Source organism: Carassius gibelio, chromosome B2 (genome assembly GCF_023724105.1).
Source record: "Carassius gibelio isolate Cgi1373 ecotype wild population from Czech Republic chromosome B2, carGib1.2-hapl.c, whole genome shotgun sequence".
Lineage (NCBI taxonomy): Eukaryota > Metazoa > Chordata > Actinopteri > Cypriniformes > Cyprinidae > Carassius > Carassius gibelio.
Window position 1 is genome coordinate 26081271 of NC_068397.1, and position 20318 is coordinate 26101588.

At 36.9% G+C, this 20318-nt stretch overlaps 1 protein-coding gene across 1 annotated transcript; it reads left to right on the forward strand.

Moving 5' to 3' along the window:
• The first annotated feature begins 14 nt into the window (after positions 1–14).
• On the forward strand, positions 15–19892 carry klhl24a (kelch-like family member 24a). Its single transcript, XM_052549484.1, has 8 exons — positions 15–224; positions 2704–3582; positions 4451–4566; positions 5673–5857; positions 9141–9259; positions 16401–16589; positions 17745–17933; positions 18016–19892. The coding sequence occupies exons 2-8, from the start codon at positions 2782–2784 to the stop codon at positions 18214–18216; spliced, it is 1800 nt and encodes a 599-aa protein (XP_052405444.1). The 5' UTR covers positions 15–224; positions 2704–2781; the 3' UTR covers positions 18217–19892.
• Positions 19893–20318: the final 426 nt, after the last annotated feature.

Here is a 20318-nt window from a genome sequence, read left to right on the forward strand (position 1 = left end):
CAAAACAGAAGTACGAAGCCTGTGTGTGCATTCTTTGTGCCAGAACACGCAGAGAGAGACGGACGATAACAAAGAAAGCTTAACAGTGACAGCACTAGTGCTCACGCTTATGGATCTCTTTTTTAGAAACAGCCGGATTTGTTTGTTTGTATTTACTTTTAAGGATCTTTAACCCTTACTATTAAATTTGATGTTTGGCAGAAAGTTGGTCTCCTGTGGATAAGGTGAGAAAAATAATGCTTTTATATGAGCAATTTCAGTGATTGATTTTAAACGATGGATTGAGACTTAATCCATGTTTGTTTATGGCGCTTTTTCCTATGTGTAGTTGAATAAATCTTAATATTTGCTTATGTCTAAATAATGCAATCTATAATGTGTAAATATAATATATAATATACATATACATATGTGCATAAAACATGGTGTGTCTGTGTGTGTTTATATATATCACTTCTTAATAGAATTATTATCATTTGTATTTTAATTTTTACTCTGAATCTGGTACTGAGATCATTTCTGCTGGCAGCTCTTAGGTTTGATACGGAATGTTTATTTAGAAACTACAACTACTATAAATCTCTGGTAGATCACCTTGAACCTGCAACAAAACCGCTGGGATGATTATTGAAACATAATGTCTGGACTAGGTTTCACCCAGCTTCAACTCATGAGTTTTTAGACCATCTAAAAAACAATTGTCATCTTAAAATGGATTTTTCTGCAGGCTATTTAGAAATCTGGTCTCTCTAAACACCTAGGGATTCTTTGTCTGTGGTTTAAAGCCTTTTAATGAGTATAAATCGCACATAATTCATCTAATTTATATTATGTCATCATTTGAGTCCGCATGTGGCATGTTTTCCTGTCAAACCGCTTCAGCTGTGGAGGAAATATTGAGCAACCATTCATGTTCCTTTATTTCTACTTCCACAACAAAACAAACCTGAGTGACTTCAAAAAAAGATTGCGCAAACTCTCCCTCTTTCTTGCTCACTCACTCACTTTATCTCTCAGCCACAAAGAATCAGTGGTCTTTTTATATCAGTGCACTATTCTCTTGAGGAATAGTTTCTTTTGTTTTTTTCTTTACTGGTCACATGTCCTGACGTATTTCAGTGTGCTCTAGTTATGAACTCAGTGCCTGTGCTTTCTGTTATGATTTTTCAGTAATTTGCTTTTTTTTTTATTTACCTAAAACATTTGTATTCTTTTTTTTCTATAACACTCATAATACAATTTAAATAACACTAATATTCACATTTTCCTTAATATAATGAATAATAGCCTAATTGTACATTAATGTAGTCTATATCAGGTTTCCCTAATAAATGGCCTGCAGGAGAAAAATATTTGGCCGTTCTTATTTCAAGTAATGTGCCATGAAATTTCAAACGCAGCAGAAAGTGACATTGTGTTTTCACGGCATGCAAGCGGTGTGGTGCAACGCAACAAAATACAATCGAATCCATCAGTGATGATGTCTACAGTGGATGTGGCGACATAAAACAAATCCACAGCAGTAGACTTCTGCCTCGTTCTATTTATGATGTACTGACACAAAGTTAAAATGATTTGCAATGCTTTGTCGTGTCCAGACGCGATGTGACTGCAAAAACATGACAGGTGTGAAGAAAAGAAAAAAGTGCACATGGAAAATAGATGATTAAAATGTATGTGGATTGAACAAATTTGAGCGAGTGAGTGACTGACTCCAGATTCCATCTTTGTCATAAAGATCACACAAAATAATAGTCAAACTCCCATTAGACACATTAAACGTTGAATAAATATATATATATATATATATATATATAGAGAGAGAGAGAGAGAGAGTATATATATATATATATATATATATATATATATATATTAAATTTATGCATTTATCAGACGCTTTTATCCAAAGCAACTTACAGTTTATTCAGGCTATCAATTTCCAGGGAATTGAACCCCCAACCTTGCGCTTGATAATGCAATGCTCTACCAAATGAGTGACAGGAACATATATATATATATATATATATATATATATATATATATATATATATATATATATATATATATATATATATATATATATATATATATATATATATATATATATATATATATATATATATATATATATATATATATATAGGTCAGTGACCCTTGGAATTGTTGGATGGTTTTCAGTTTTCTCATTAAATTACATTTTTACTTCAATTTTCAAATGATTTTCAACTAGATCACTCAGATGGGATACATAAATTGAATGTAATGGTCAAAATACTAATTAAGCATTGTTTTTGCCTGTTGTTATAAGTATGACCACCATTTTAAAATACATGCTCACTAATCTAATGAAGAAAATGGTTATATTAGTAAATAATGCTAGATTTTAAAAATACTTGTTACTATTGATATCCTCTTGAGCATGAACTTGACCTTTAGCCTCCACATCTGGGTCATAATGCCTCCTTTTAAAGTGTGAGCCTGGCCGTATTCTTTATGAAATGCCACAAGGTCAATATTTCCTTCACAATTTAGTTCTCTTGAGTTGAAACACATCTTAAACAGGTCTTTGGGTTTACCTGAAAATTACAGACTTATGTGTTGCAGCATAGATAGTAATGCTAATCTCAAGAAGGTGGACCTCCAGAAATGTACTGAATACCACTAATGTAATGTTTGTTTTTTGTAAATGCTGTTCTTCTGCAGGTTTTGATGTTCCCCAATCCTTCCTGCAACCCCTTATTGTGATTGTTTATTGGTGAAGTGCTCTCATCAGATACAATCATGGTGCTCATTCTGGGTCGCCGTCTGAATCATGAGAACTCTGGTGGTGTGCCGGAATCCCTGGCAATCAAGCGTAAAGTCTTTGAGATAGAGTCCAAGACCCTGAACGATGTGTACAACTTCTCTTCCGGTTCCTCTCACTCTGAGAGTGTCCTTCAGGTCTTCAACGAGTTCCGCGACAGCCGCCTCTTCACGGACGTGATCATAAGTGTCCAAGGTCGCGAATTCCCATGTCACCGTGCCGTGCTGTCGGCCTGCAGCAGTTACTTCCGTGCCATGTTCTGCAACGACCACAGAGAGAGCCATGAGATGCTTGTGGAGATCAACGGCATCCAGGCTGATGCTATGGACACATTCCTGCAGTATGTTTACACCGGTCGTGCCTGCATCACCACCCACAACGTCCAGTTCCTCTTCGAGACCTCCAGCCTCTTCCAGATCAACACACTGCGGGATGCTTGTGCAAAATTCCTGGAAGAGCAGCTGGACCCCTGCAACTGCCTTGGGATCCAGCGTTTCGCAGATGCCCACTCTCTCAAACAGCTGGCCAGTCGCTGCCGTGCTTTCGCCTTGTTGAATTTTCCAGAAGTTGCTCAGCATGAGGAGTTTCTAGATCTTCACAAGGATGAGCTGCAGGAATACTTGGCCAGCGATGAGCTATCCATTTCCAGGGAGGAGATGGTGTTTGAGGCAGTAATGCGTTGGGTCTACCATGGCGTGGAGTACCGCAGACCCATGCTGAAAGATCTACTACAACATGTCCGACTGCCTCTCCTGCACCCAAACTATTTTGTACAGACGGTGAGTGGTAAATTCAAATTCATTTGAACTGGTGGAGAAGCTCTTTACTAGTTCAACGAATCCAGAAATTGGCTGTTGGATTATTTCAGAAAATAAGTTCTGTGACCAACAAAAGTTTAAAAGTTGATAAACATTTTGTTCGTCATGATAATCTTCACAAATGAACACAAGAAACATCATCCCTGCAGCACTCTATAGAGATCATAAAATCAACCTTGGTTTGTTTGTTAGTGTCCTTAAAGTGAAAATGAACCAAACCTTGGGTATGGCTTGGTCCTAAAGTTACAGAACCAAATAAAGTAAGGCCTTGAGATTTGGCTGGTTGTTGCTGCATTCCATTTACCTTGAAAGTTGGACACCAGAGTTAAGAATGATGTCACATCCAAGTTGACCACGTTCCAGTACCCAAGTTGGCATCCTGGATAGCACTGTGTGCACCCCTGGGGTTACTGAGACAAACAGAAATGTTAATAAACAGTATATAACTACTGTTTCATTTCTGTTGATGCACTGAGCAGCCATATTGGCTTCTGACATCAGGTTGTTGAAGTTCCTCCTAATTTTCCGAGTTAGAACTCAGTGAAAAGTTCAAACAGTGAACTTAGTAATTTCCAACTTACGAGTACAAATGGAGTGCAGCATTTCGCTCCAATGATTATCAAACACTCTTTGAACCAGTTAATCAAGATCTCGGGGGGTTCAGTTGAATACTATGGGCAGGTGTGTTGATGTTTGCCAAGTCAAAGCTCTTTCCTTATTGTCGTAATGCAATAAGATTATTTAAACAAGATAGCCGGACTCTAAAGGAAGGTAGATATAAGGGAGCCAGATGAAGGTCATGCATTAAGAATGTGATCGTATTTTACAGGTGGAAGGCGATAAATTGATCCAGAATGCTCCAGAATGTTACCAGCTGCTGCACGAAGCACGTCGTTATCACATACTCGGCAATGAGATGATGTCGCCACGAACCAGACCCCGCAGGTACACAAACATTTCTGACCGGAAATTGGCCGATAAGATGATTTGCTCTTAATAAAACAAATAGTTTCTTCTTCCTGTAAGGGACTAAAATTATATGCAATTCACAGAATGAAAGTGAAACTTGGACAAACTGAAAACAGGTTTGTTGAACTTTTGAGGATGAGACATGCAGCATTGTTACACCATCCTTTAAATACTTTAAATACGCAATTTGTTAACAATAAATGTATAATTTGGGCTTAAACCTTAGTAACTTAATTGCATAATTCATCTCCATTTAGAACAAATATAGTCCATTTCTACACACTCACTCGTCTGATATCATTAACTACTTCTGTTTATAGAAAGTATATATATAAAAAAAGGGCTCAAAATGAGAAAACATCTTTGTTTAGTGGCAGCATGTCTTGCTCTGGAGGCAGTATTTATTTAGGGAAACTGTTTTTGGATTAGTATCCAAAGTATATAAAGTATTTTTAGAGTAGCATCTTTATAGGAGTCAGATGTAGGGAGGTTTAATCAGTACTTGGAGGCATTATCTCGATATGGAGTTTCTGTATTTAGAGTCAGAACCCTAAAACTTGTATTTAGAAGCAGTATCTGTGTTTGGAGTCAGTATCATGAATTGGAGGTTGAAAATGTATGAGCTTGCTTTCAGACATTCTACTCTGCTGGCAGAGAGACAGCCATATAACCTTTATTGAAAATCATATTTCAAGATTATTTAGTGCCAATGAATGCACACATACAGCCTAAACACAAATTAGAAATGCACACACCTTCACTCTACAGGACTTGAGATTTCTCTGTGCTGCACACATATAAACAAGCTCTGCAGACACTCAATCTGGACTTTATCACATGGTGTTGTAGGAGTAGGGCTTTGGTTGAATGCATGCACTTTTTATTGTCTAGAACTAAAAAAAACTCCTGTCATGTGGGTCTTTTACTTGTGACAGTGCCTAGAAAGATGATTCATCATTCTCCAGTAAATCATAGCGGAAGCTCATTGAACCTTTGCAAGAATGAAGCTTAACCACTTTCTGATGATGTCAGCACTTCAAAGCCTGTGCTTATCTGATATTGTTATTATTCCCTTTCTGCAGGTCTACTGGTTTCTCTGAGGTCATTGTGGTGGTGGGAGGCTGTGAGCGAATGGGGGGTTTCAATCTGCCGTACACAGAATGCTACGACCCTGTAACGGGAGAGTGGACATCTCTTGCTAAACACCCCGAGTACACTAAGTCTGAGTATGCAGTGTGTGCCCTCCGCAACGATATCATTGTGTCAGGTAAGACCCTCTTATTTCTATGCGATAAGTAATTTTGTTTTCTGTTTTTGAGTAGCCCCACCCACAGTGAAACTTCACTGGTCCAAAGCCCTCATCGTAGCTTTATATGAAACACCCTTTATTTTCTAATTGGTTGGGATTTTGTTACATTATGCTGTATTTTTGTTTTAACTGCAGACAGAAAAATGACTGGAAACTTATAAAGTGTGGTTAGGACATGGTGAAATGTGTTGTACTTTAGGTGCTGGTGTGTCCTGTTCTTGATCACAGTGACTGATCAGAAAGTGACTAGTTGTGTGGAACCTGAACACACACACACACACACACACACTTTCGAGCAGTGTTGTTTGTTCCTATAGATTCAGCCAGATTTACACGTTAGGGATGTTTTTCTGGAACATAAATTACATCTTATATAAATTGTAGATGTACATTTTTGCAATTCTAACAGTTTTTTATTTTACCTTCAAACATTTGAAGTGTCCTACTTACAAGATTATTACTATGTGAAGTGTGAGGAAAGGTGATCTGACTGTATACCACCTCACCGTTTGAAAACTGTTCAATTGAATCAGTTTTGAAGACAGGAACCAAATCATGTATGGGGATCAGAATATCATAGATACTTGGAAATGGGTTCTTAAAAATTGTGCCAGTAAGCAACCATCCCTAGCAAGCACCACTCATATTTTCTTTAGAAAGTGTTAGCAAACAATTTTAAACCCATTGTTCAGTTGAGCTTAATTTAACAAACACTGTTGTTGTTTGGATGGGTTGGACAAATTAGTCCAGGGTTTTCTGTGGTGGGTTGAGGGCTTGTTTGTGAGCAAATGCTTTGTTTGTGAGGACATTTCTGGAACAGCTGTTTATGATTTGAGGAAAATCGGAAACAACAGCTGCCTCTGTGATCAGCCAGTGTGTCAAGGGCTGTTCTCCCTGGCAAACGTTCTATTGGCTGAGTGCTTGGGACATGTTAAACTCTAACTGGCACAGGCGAGAGGCATCTTTGGGGAGTATTTGCAACAAGAGTTTAGGATAGTTCCAAGAATGATCTGCAGTTTTTGGCTGCAGATGTTGGTAAGGTTATTGCATCACGTCAACCAGGGTCACTGATGCAGGTCATGCATTCGAGGAGTTTCTGTATCACTGATGTTTTATGCATTTAGACTTGACCTAAATTCCTTCAGCTCACATGTGTTTTTGTTTAAACAAACTGGATGCCATAATGAGGAATTCTGAATTGTGTAATTCTTATTCTTCTCCATCTAGAGCCATTGTTTGTAGAGCCAAGTAGTATGGAGTGTGTTTTGTGAGTCTGATTTCCATGAATAGTGCTGTTTTCGCACTCGTGTTCTCACACTCAAACTCTCAGAAACACACACTTTGATCAACATCACTGCCTACATTGGTTTATTCGTGCCATTTTATTTTAGCTAAATAACTCAAATGACACACGTTTTTCAGGATTTTTAAAGTATGTCATCAAGGTCTGGTAAAAAAAAAATGTCCCTTCAGCATGTGTGGAGCAATGTTTGTGTTAATGACTAGTTTCTATTCATCTGCAGGTTTTGCATCCGGTCTTGAAATTGCCTGCTTAGTGACAACATGTAAAGTGTCAGCTGGAGACAGGCTTCATCTTAAATGCTGGTTTGTCTGGTCTTCAGTCTGAAAGGCTTGATGGTATTTGTCAAGGGATATTGACAGAAGAGCAAACAAAAAGGACTGGGGCCTTTATTTTGTCATTATTATGTTTACTCAGCTTTAGATGACAAAGCAAGCTCAGCCTCTATAATCAGAGATTGTGAATCTGTCTTTGTTTAGCAGACAGTTGCGCAGCTAATCCGCTAATGGAGTTTATGAGCAATGTAGTTCTTGTTGTGCTGCTTGTACTTCCTCAAAAACGTTCTTTTATTATTTTCTACCTCCACTTTTTCAATCTTTCAGCTTCCCTTTTTCATTTCCCCAGACTTTCAGTCAAAAAAAACGGGTTATTTTGAGTTTGTTTACTTTAGCACTCATGTGCATTTTAAATATGAGCTAAAGAGGCTAAATTTATAATATCAGTGTTACCTGCAGCAAAAATAGCTGGATAGAGGCGTTACCAAGATGGTCATCTAGTGCACTGACCTACCTTGAAGGAACTTTGATGGCTCTGAAAGGGAAGAAGTGCCTCTGAGCACTTCTCAGAACTTCATTATCTAAGTCTGTAACAGAATTAAAGTGGAATGGCCTTCTCCCAGGTGTTGAGTGTGTGTGTGGGAGAGAAGGACTGTCAGAGCTTGTTTTAGACCTGCTGTTTGGATAATAACCAGCCATTTGGCCGAGATGTGAAGTGACAAAGATTAGAACAGGCCTCAGCGGGTTTAGATAAACACAGATGACAACAAGAAAGGACGTTCAGAACAGAGGGAGCTTCTCTGTTTAACAGGAACACCGGTGAAGCACTGTGGTTTGTGTAATTACAGACATGGTGTTGTCTGAAACTGAGAATTAATAACCTGTTTGTGGGTTTGCAAATTTGAAACATTGGACCACAAGCAAGCTGCTAGTGGTTGACAAACAAACTATACTGTGGCCAGAAAAAGTATCTGGACACTTAAAAATGTATGAATGTCATTGATGAACTAAATGATGCCCAGAACTAATTTCACTTTTCTGAGCCAATTTCTGCAATGTTTGGGCTCAAGGTAATTTTAGTTGATGTTCTATTAAGCCATTAATAGGTCATGGCAGAGTACTAGATCATTATATTAGGTCAGAAAATAATCAACTCATGTTTGAAATCCAAAAAGTCTCAAAATACTTTTTGTCTTCATTATAAAGGGATTATATGCAGAGTTTTCACACACACACATTATACTGTATACACACACACACACACACACACACACACACACAAACAAACACATATATGCCAAACAGCTTTTTAAATTTCCATTTAAATTGTTCATATAAAATATTTGAAATGTATTTTATTTCAGATTTATTCAATTAAACAAGTTTTTTGTTCATAATAAAAACACTCGCTTGTCTAAACGGGGTCATTCCATAGACTTGTATTGTTTTTATACTGAGCCGTTAGAAATAACCCTCACAGAATTTTATCTTTATTTTTATTTTTATTTTTTATACAAATGAGGCTATCCTCAAGCATCTCCAAAGGAAGGGTTTGTCAGTTTTTGGTAATTTTTGGGTAAATATAATTGACACACACACACACACACACACACACACACAGACAGCTTGCTTATGCTGTTGTTAATGTTGTGGTTGTTATTTACAGGCGGACGCATCAACAGCAGTTACGTCTGGATGTATAACTCTCAGCTCAACATCTGGATCAGAGTGGCCTCTCTTAATAAGGGTCGATGGAGACACAAGATGACCGTCCTCCTGGGGAAGGTGAGAGGGAGTGGTGTGCGTCTGTCTGTGTGTGTCCTTTCCAGTCCCAGTGTCCCATTTCCTAAATCAAAAGCACACTTCCTTTACTGCATTGTGACTGTATGGAGAAATTTTATGCAGGATTTGCACCTTTGTGTTGCACTTATAAAACATCTAATGTAAGTACATATATTTATATTAAGTGTTGCTTGGGAAAAATCTCTTTAATTGGTTTCAAATACATGGCTATTTTTGAATGGCTGTTGATGGACAAATATGATTTTGGCTTTATTTAGGCATCCCCACCCCTGTTTGTTCCTTTGTTTTTCCTTTTAATAATTAACCCTGTATTGAAATGACTCAAAACGTTTCTTCTCTTTCTTCTCCAGAATTATCTTCAAATATTGCAGACAGATAGACTTAACGTTTGCTCTACTTTAAACTGGCGGGGGAAAAAATGTCTTACCCAGTTGGCATTTTTTTAAGCATATAGGAAATAAATTATTTTGTGGTTTATGCTTCAAATAAGATTAAACACTTTGGCAGTGGCGTAAGAGAAATAAGCTTTACATTTTACAGCACAAAACTATCCATTAGATATAAGTGCAAAAAAATAAAAAAATAAGTGCAAATAGTGCATTTTAGTAACCAAGGTTTAAGTGTGTGTTTAGGACTGTAGGTTTGTAGGTTTTTCACACGATGGTTATTTGGGCCAAAAGAATGATATCTATAGAAACCTTGGGGAATCAGCCAAATACATTTTTAGTTTATTTAGTTATTAGTTTTACCCAGTGAACTTAAGGATACTGAAGAACAGGGCACATGCATTTTCACTTCTTCTTTAGGTCACAGCTGACCTGAGACTCTGGCTTTATTTGCTCTCTATGAAATAACAAGAGAGAAAATACTATCAAGTTCAACAGTATGATGAATAAATATAAACATCAAAAACGATACTTTAACATGTTAACTTGCGTACCCTTATTTTTTTCTCTTTAACCTATAGTTGCAGTGGCGCCAATGAAGTCATGCAGTTAACGTGCTTCTAATTCAGTTTTAATGTGCATCTAGAACGGCCGCAGATGATGCATTAAAGGGATAGTTCACCCAAAAATGAAAATTTGATGTTTATCTGCTTACCCCCAGGCCATCGCATCCACACCCTCCTAACTAGTTACATTATATGGGGGTAAGCAGATAAACATCAAATTTTCATTTTTGGGTGAACTATCCCTTTAAGTGCATGGCTCTGCCACCAACTTAACATTTTACCGAGTTTAGTGTAGCAATGTGGTTGTTTAGTTTTTCTAGATTTGTCTTAATTGTGTAATAGATTTGAACAAAGAAATCAAGTGCTACGCACATGTATTGGTCATGATTTGATTGCAAATACAAATACAAAAATTTGAGTACAGAAAATGAGTTACAAATTAGGAATCACCCCTTTATTAAAAGAGGACCGGTAACTGCTGTTAACTGGCTAATGCAGCGTTTCCCATTCCATGATGAGTAAAATAATGGCAACATATAGTTTATATAATATTGAACATGGCTCTTCTCAGAGTATCGCGGCAGGACACTGCGTCGTCTTCTTGTTTTGACAGATCTCAGCGTTAAGGTGAAATACTGCCACCTTTGAGGTCCAACAGGTATGGGGGCAAGAGTAGGCCATTTGCATGTCATGTTATCATAAGTGTCCTGTTCATTTTAAATATTGTTTTAATATTACATTTTAAATACTGTTTTCGTGGCTCAAGTGGTAGAGCATTGCGTTAGCAGTGCAAGGTTGTGGTTTCGATTCCCAGGGAGCACATGTTAGATAAAAAATGTTGAATGCACTGTAGGTCACCTTGGACAAAAGCGTCTGCTAAATGCATAAATTTAATTTAATTTAAAATAGTGTGGCTCTCGCCAATACTGGTATATCACCACACTCTAAATTAACAAGATGTCCATAATTCATTATTTGCATAACATGGTTATCATCAAAACCTGTATGTCGCGAGTCGTGACACCCCTAGACTGTTGTTATGATAAAATGTCTACAGCTGTAATCAGATTGTGCTCTTGCCATTTAACTGATAATTTTGTGGAAATTAGCTACCCTAGTTATTGTGTTGTGTTTGTCTTATGGAGAATCATCCTTCACTTCCTGTGAATTGTTTGTGGGTTTTTCATGTTTTATGATGGTTTTTATTTTTTTATTTTGAGAGTTTGTGAATGTTTTAAACACATGCATTTTATTACACATGCAGGGGGTGTGATGTGCTCCCTGCTTGGATTGAATGCATGTTTTCTGTTCGTACACATAACAAGAGAGACAAAGAGACTGAGAGAGAGCGAGAGAGAGACATACACAAAATGCTCTCTTGAGACTTTTTTTTTTCTTGGAAAAGGGTTGTTGTAATTTCTCTCTTTTCCTGTGTGTGTGTACCCGCCCGGTGCCCATCCTTCTCTGTAGCTGTTTACAGACACATATGCTTGTTTTTAAGGATGTTTGTTTCTTTATAAGGAGGATGGAAATGAGTTAACATTTTAAAGGAAACAGTTCAACCAAAAATATAACATTTATGCCCTCATGTTGTTCTGAACATGTATGACGTTTTCTTTAACAAGAGGGTGAGCAAGTGATGCTGCAGAATTTGTATTACTTTGAACTACCCTTTAAATGTTTTTCATTGAGGTTTATTTTTTTATGCATTACATTTTGCATTGTTTACGGCCATGTTTGCATGCTAAATGGATTACTAACGGTGGCCCAGAAGTCCACAACACACCGAAATCTCAACACCACAATAAAATTGCCACAACACAATGCATAGGACTAATTTTGTTGTGTTGCAGCTTGTTTCTGCTGTGTTGTGCACTACTGGATACCATAATTACAATGCTTTTTTTAATGCTTTAAACAACAAAAACAAAACCGTACACCAGACATTATGAAGCCAGGGGAACAAATCAAACACACTGTATCAGTTAGATTGATTATAGAAGAAGAGAGACAAGATAATCTTTTGGGAGTCACAGGAAAGTTAAAGCAAGACACTCATACAGTTGGAAAATATTTATTTGACCACATGCTGATTTTGTAATCTTGCCCACTTACAAAGAAATGAAGGGTCTGTAATTTGTATTGTAGGTTTATTTTAATGGATAGAGACCAGCCAAAAATTCCAGAAAAAAAAACACATTATATAAAGGTTAAAAATTGATTTGCATTTCAGTGAGTGAAATAAGTATTTGATCCCCAACCAGAACATGACTTAGTACTAGGTGCAAGCACAGAGGTAAGATGTTTTTTGTAGTTGGTCAGCAGGATTGAACACATCTCGGGAGGGATTTTGATCCACTCCTCTTTACAGATCCTCTCTAAATTTTTAAGGTTTCTTGACTATTATTTGGAAACTCAAAATTTCAGCTCCTTTCACAGATTTTCTGAAGGATTGAGGTCTGGAGACTGGCTATGCCACTCCATAAACTTCTTATTGAGCCACTCCTTTGTTGCCTTTGTAGTATGTTTTGGGTCATTGCCATGCTGGAAGACCCATCCATGACCCATCATCAGTGTCCTGGCTGAGGAAAGGAGGTTTCTCGTCCAAGATTTTACAGTACATTGCCCCATCCATTTGCCCTTCAATGAGGTGAAGTCGTCCTGTACCCATAGCAGAAAAACAGTCCCAAAGCACAATGTTTCCACCTCCGTGCTTGACTGTAGGGATGGTGTTCTTGGGGTCAAAGTCAGCATTTCTTTCCCTCCAAACACGGCGAGTCGAGTTAATGTCGAAGAGCTCGATTTTGGTCTTATCTCACCACAGCACTTTTTTCCAAGCCTTCTCTGAAACATTTAGATGTTCTTTGGAAAACTTATGACAAACTAAAACAATATCCTTATCAAATCAGCGTTTAAACAAAATAGTAATTTTGTTTATACAAAATACAATGGTGGTCCAAATAAAATAACGCCCCAGAGGAAATTAGTGCTTGTAGATTAGTTTCCAAGCTAAAAAATCTTGAAAGGCAGATTTCCTTGGCAATTTCTCAATCTTATAATCACACATTAGTAAAAAAGAAAGACCCCAGAATTTGTCAAAAATACAATTTCTAAATTAATAAATAAATACGTTTTTTCAAACAAAATTTTATTTTCAAAATTAATTTTGAAATTTTATTTAAAGTAGAGAAATCTAGAATGTCAAGTCCACCATTTTTAAGGGAATTTATAACTACAGATTTAGTGTGCACAATTCTTCGATAAAAATAAAAACAAAATCTGATCAAAAGTTTGAACAGTTTTATTGTCTAAATGTATAACTAAAGCAATTTAGGTTAGTCTAGAAATTCCTTCTAGAAACTCTACCTTTAGGGACAGGTCCCTTAAACCCCTTAACTGTCTCTCACATTTTGAACATAGACTTTGTAGTGCACAATCCAGACTTAAATTTTTATAATTCATGAATGAAAATCATTTTGTAACATGATATTGATGTACCATTTACATGGTAATGCAATGTCTGATTTTAAAATGGGTTTTAAAGGATGGATTTTGAGATTTTATGTTTTCAGTTGATATATAACTTCTGATGATTTCTAAAATGTGATAGAGAAAAAGGCAATGAAGAAGTCTTTTTTTTTTTTTTTTTTTAAACAAAGGTCAAAACTCCAGTTATAATTTAGATTTTTGAGGGTGCACTCTTGTCATAAATTAATCGATTACTTTTCCTACATAATTTTTAACAAAAAACATTGGTAAAATATATATTTGGGAGTCGTAGACCTTTCCAACAATATATAGTTTGTCAAGATTAGATTAGATTTAATTGTAATATAGTGAAGTAAATGTAGGCGTCCCACAGAGGGGACGGGTGAAAGTTAACAGGTTTTAATACCCAAAGATTACATTTACTTTTAATCATTTCAAAGGCAGGATTAAAATTCATGGAAAGTCTTATCGTGTTCATTTTTCGACATGACAACACCTTAATAGTTAACAGTTTCTTTAATGCAGATACAGAAGGGAGGAGTTTCAGGACTAATATCTTACATTTTATATATTAAGGTACAAACCAGAAGCATTAGAAAACAACTGGATAGTTTTAATTGTCTGATTAACCTGGCTAGAATTTATTTTGAATTGCTTTCTAACCTCATAAACAGTAATTGGTGACTCACATTAAATGTTTTAATCATCATGATTAACAGAATTAAAGTTACTAAGATGCTTACTAAATGTATCCTAATCATCTAGATTCAATTTAGATTCATATAAATTTGAGTAAAAATTTACAAATTGATACGTTTCTTTAGGATTTTCTGAGACAACCATTCCAATATTTAACTGACAAATAGAATTGTGTTTAGCCCTGTTTTAAGTGTAAAGAAATAGAAAGACATCTGTTCTCCGTATTCAAGACACCATTGCCTTAAGCCCTTGACCTTAAGAAAGCACCTTCTGCTCTTAATTTATACAAGTCATCCAATTTAATTTGCAACGTACCATATGAGGCCTGGCATCCATATGCCGCAAGAAGCAATGCAATCATGACCACTGCTGGCTGGTGAGCACGCATTATTACTAATGTTAGCCACATTAGCATCGACCGAAAAATAATTCAAAGGACCATGTTTACATTCCATGGCAACACAATACAGGAGAAAATGTCAAGTCAAAGATGTAACAAAACAAACATAGCATACAATTAACTTAAAGTATTTTTGATCTGTTTAAGCACACTTGGTGCCAGAGCTAACACAAACACGTCTGATCAGGTAGCCATCGTGGACTCACCCCCTAATAACCAAGTTCAGATAGTGACCCTTTGAAAAATTAGTCTCTTTTGTTTGACATTTCAGAAGAACCCCTAGTGTTTTGCTGAAAAACAGATCAAGCAAGATAAGAGAATGAAGAATGCATGTACGTGTAGATGGTAGAAAATCATGTTTGATAGCATATCTTGCATGATTTCAGTCCATCAACTTCATTCTCTTATCTTGTTTGTGCAGTTCCTTATAAAAAAGACTTGCATGTCTTAGTGGGCAGAGACAGTGGGGTTCAAATCCTGATGTTTTTGTTTTTTTTGCAACTTTAACAAGCCAGTAACCACCATATATATTTAAAATGGAAGCAGAAGTATATGACATTTTGGTATGCGTACAATTACTTTCCTTTTAATGAATAAATATAAGATTATGGATTTCAGTGGAATGAATGTCATTTTAATCAGTGAAGATGCAGGGACAGGGTTTAAGCCACAAGAGAGTGTGAATTAGAGAACTTTAGCCTCTGAGGTCAGAGGTCATCAGTCTGTATGTGTGTTCACATTACACATGATCTTAAGCCTTAGGCTGTAACTGTGAACTGTTTCTCCTCTCTGTTAAACTGGTTTCCTGTTGAACAGGTTTAATGTGGGTCAGTGTCATTGTGTTGTTATCGTGCCCCCTCCACACTTCCTCTGCTGTGTCAGTTTGAGGATAAAGCTGTTTGTGGAGAGGATACGACGAGTGCTTGTCTTTGAACAGCTACAGAGAGACACCGAAGCCAGGGAAACGTGGTGCATATGTTTGATATCACACATTGTTTATTGTTTTAGTAATAGAATAATTTGCAGGATAATTAAACATCATTAAAAAGGAATCGGTTCACCCACGTATGAACCTTTGCTGAAAATGTGCCCACCCTCAGGCCATCCGAGATCTTATATGTTGATAAGTTTGTTTCTTCATCAGAGCAGATTTGGAGAAATGTAGCAGTACATCACTTGGTCACCAATTAATCTTCTGCAGTGAACGTTTGCTGTCAGAATGAGAGTGCGAAGCATCACAATAATTCACAAGTAACTGACAGGACTTCAGTCCTTCTTTAAACGTCTTGTGAAGCAAAGAGCTGCATGTTTGTAATAATCAAATCCATCAAGATGTTTTTAACTTCAAACTGTTGCTTCTGGCTAAAATATGAGAACTTATCCATAATATTGTTCTCTCTAGTGAAAATATATCCTGTCTGAATCTGGAGAGAAATATGCACAGTTTAAAAAACAAATGCTTAAAATATTATTACTTCCATTTATTTTTTTCCTCCCTAAAAATATTTTTTTCTTAGGGTTGGATTATCTAAATGTATTCTTTTAGATAGCTAGGTAAACGTATCTGTGTGTGTATCCTGCAGGTGTATGCAGTTGGAGGTTATGATGGGCAGTCTTGTCTCAGTAATGTGGAGGTGTACGACTCATTCTCCAACCGCTGGACTGAGGTGGCCCCCATGAAAGAAGCCGTCTCCTGCCCGGCGGTCACCAGCTGCGCGGGAAAGCTTTTCGTCATTGGAGGAGAACCCTATGAAAACAGCTGCTCCAATAATGTGAGTGTCAAACCGTATTAAACACACCCGCAATATAAAATTAGACCGAGCTCATCTATAAAACCAAACTTTGTTATTTATTTAAAACACCTATATATGCTGGCAGAGACTTCCTGCAGTACTGATTTTGAGTAGGTGTCTTGAAAAAACCTGGATTTTTGTTTTAGGTGAGGACTTTTGTCAAATGTAACCTCTAAAATATGGGCATCTCTTTGAACAGAAGGTGCTGCTAACGGCAGATGGGTAGTGAATGTGTGTTTTGTGCAGGTGGTCTATAACCTAGTAGACAGGTGGGCCTGCATTCTGAGCTTATTGTCCTCAGACACTGCTGCCGTCTCGGGTAACATCTCACATGGGTTTCTCTCATTGATTTTTCCAGTGCTCAGATTACTGCATTCTTTACTTGCCATCTGGAACAGAAAGAAAGATGGATAGAGAGAAAAACATGAAAGGGAAGGATCTGATGTAGTTTAATACAAAGCTCTCTTATACAAAATGTTGCAGGTTCCTCAATATAAATGCTGCATCTGTCATCTGAGAGTTTCCAAATGGTGTCTCTTCGACAATGTATCTTTACTCTCTGTCAGTGTGCGTGTCTTCAGTGACATCCCTATTGTCAATCTTTCTCAAATCTATACATCAGCCAACACAGAGAAAGATGTTTGCACTGAAGAGTGCAAATATTAGATTTACCAGGTTGTTCTGGTTTTCGCCCACGGGGCTGGTACTATGCTTTCAGCTCACTGAATAGGATATTGTGTTTATGACTATGAGGAATTTAAAGAGAGATTATGACTATAGTGTTTGATCACCGTTATAACACCTGCATATTCATGTATCCAGGAATGTTTGTTTAATTTCTGCAAATAGGAGGTTATAATGGTTGTGAAAAAAAATTATACAATGATATATTGTGTATACACACATATAAAAACTCATATAAATTGGTGGCCAATTTTGTTCTCAAAAAGGTGAGGAGTTTGCATCTATGAAAAGACTAAAACTAATATTAAAATGAAAACTGTATATAAACGCGGATTCAGAAAATTACTAATAATATATTAATAATACTAAACTAACTGATACGTAATAGTTTAGTTTAGAATTTTAAGAATTGTCGAGATTATAAAACAATCTTTTCCCCTTGTGTTTTAGGTCCAGTGTTATGACCCAGAGTCGGACAGCTGGGAGCTCAAGGCATGCATTCCCTTCACCAAACCCAATATCTCTGCCGTTTCTCTCAATCACCTCATCTACGTATGCGGTGGCCTTACCAAGTCCATCTACTGCTATGATCCTTCACAGGACCAGTGGATGCATGTGGGTCACACCTTCAGCAGACAGGTACCTGAAGCCGAGTGAAAACCTCAAAGTTCCTCTCATTTAGTACGGTATACTGATTCTATCATGGTTTCTGTGTGTTTAGGAGAGTTGCGGTATGTCCATTTGTAACGGAAAGATCTACATCCTGGGCGGACGGGGGGAAAACGGCGGCGCCTCTGACAATGTTGTGTGCTACGACCCAGCCTCTGGCATCATCACATGCACAGCTGCTCTGCCTCGTCCCATCTCCTACCATGGCTGTGTTACCATACACCGTTTCAGCGAAAAACAGCACAAACCCTGAAAGCATCTGAAAACACCCATCCAGACTGTCCCAAACATGGAGCTGTAGACTCTTACATGTATATCAACTTTGCATCACTTATAATGAGTGCACTGATATTTTTTTAACATGTACACATCTACACTGTAGGCGTAGCTCCTTGTTTAACTGCTACAGTTGATTTCATCATCGTGTCAAAGTTGTTATTAACTGTAAGGCAACAGTCAATGGAAATATCTGGAACAAGGAAGTATGCAAAACATTACCTTCCTCATAAGTGAAATACATTCAGAGAATGAGTCAGATCTGATGGAGTAATCACCTTTGATGTCCTGTATTGACTCTAAAAATGCACACTATTTTTATTTGTGTTTCTTTTTTAAGATTTGTTTTGTCACCCCCCCCCCCCTTATTTTTAAATGTGCATTTGTTGAGGCCTTTAATTTTTTTTATTTCTTTGTTATTTTGTAGCACTATTCTTGCATATTTGACAATGTTTGTAAAGTCTGCAGACAGAAGCTTTTAATGTGCTTTTTACATCATATTATTTAGCTTATTAAGTAAAAGGAAGCACTTAAATACTACATCAGACATGCTGTATGAGGTTTTCATGAGGAGGTTTTTGCATTCTAAGCATATGAAAACCTAAGGCTGGAAACCGCATACCTCAGTGATGGACAGGTCATTTTGGTCAATGAATTGTCACGTCAGGTTCTTATAGGTTCTTGATGAACCGTACAGCTGTGAAACTTTTTATTTCTCTCCTGTGCATCAGATCTATATTTGAGTGTATCTTTATCTTTAGTGTGACAACCAGGACGTGCCTTTCTGATCTTTTTTTTTTATTTTTTATATCAGAGCCCCAATCATGCACTTGTATGTACTAGTGTTAGTAATGTATGGCAAGGTAAATGCATTCTACTGTGCTTTGTGCTTTGTAAACAATCTCAAAGCTGTAGATAGCATCTGAATTTTTGAGGTGGACTGTCAGAAATTCTTGTGTTTGCGTGTGGCTGCGCGTGGTCAAATTAACCTGAAACTGTTTTCATGTTTAGCAGTAAGATAACTGCAGTCTCTGCTCTAGTACTTATCAGTACTGGAAGCAGACATTTACATGTCAGAATAATTGTGTGGAATTCATCTGACTGTGTCAGGCAGGATGCTGGCAGCTAGTTTACCTAAAGCACTGCGTCTCCTGTATTTCTGCCTGCAACGACATAAATGTAAGTGTTTCTGTACAGTATATACTTATTTATGTTTTCATATACATAATGTTGATTTGTCCTTCAATCATTTTGATTATTACCAGCTGTACTGGTCTATACTTTTTGTAAATGTTATTTTGCCAACATACTGTATGTTCCATTATGCTAATTTGTTAAAATAACATCTGACAACTTTTTACAACCCAGCTCTATATGGTTTGTCTGGGTTAGATGTGGTGTTTTGTAGGATTGTGTGGACACAGTTGGTCCAAGTTTTGAGTTGGTTTTCAGCTCATTCATAAGTATAACCTGGTAAATCCTAAAAATGCAGTTTCGAATTTCATTTCAGTGGAATGAAACCGTAGCTGTAATTGTGTCTGAGTCCAAAGCATAAGAAATATTGGACATTTTTCAAATATACCAATAATAATATACCATACTTTGTTAAACTGCAAAAGTGCCTCAATAATAAAAAAAGTTTATTTGCAATGATTTATGTTGTCATTTCAATATCTGGAAGCATGAATTATGTGTTTGTACAGCCCTCTTCATACTTGTGGTTCCAGAAACCGGGCATTCCCTGGAGTACTTTTGCATTGTGCGTTATTCAAGATTCAATGGAAATTCTTCAAAAGGAAACCTAAGCTATATTCCTCATACTCTGGTGGAGATGTAAGGTCGATACAACACATAGTCCCACTCTTAATTAAAAAGTTGACTTCCCCATTCTGAAAGATTACCCAAGCTCTTCAAAAAAATAAATAAACACTATATTTTATAGTCTACTGGATGTTTTGAATCTCAAACTAAACTTGAAATGTTTGAGTTTCTAGCATGGACTGAAATGTAAATGTGGTTACAATAAGGATTATTGTTTACCTGTCTGACTTTAAACTTTTGTTGTTGTTGTGAATATGA

Excerpts from the sequence above, each read along its gene's own strand:
- klhl24a (XM_052549484.1), top strand. The coding sequence starts at position 2,782 with ATGGTGCTCATTCTGGGTCGCCGTCTGAATCATGAGAACTCTGGTGGT. Across the intron at positions 3,583-4,450 it reads CAAACTATTTTGTACAGACG|GTGGAAGGCGATAAATTGAT; the intron begins GTGAGTGGTAAA and ends CGTATTTTACAG. Across the intron at positions 4,567-5,672 it reads CCACGAACCAGACCCCGCAG|GTCTACTGGTTTCTCTGAGG; the intron begins GTACACAAACAT and ends CCCTTTCTGCAG.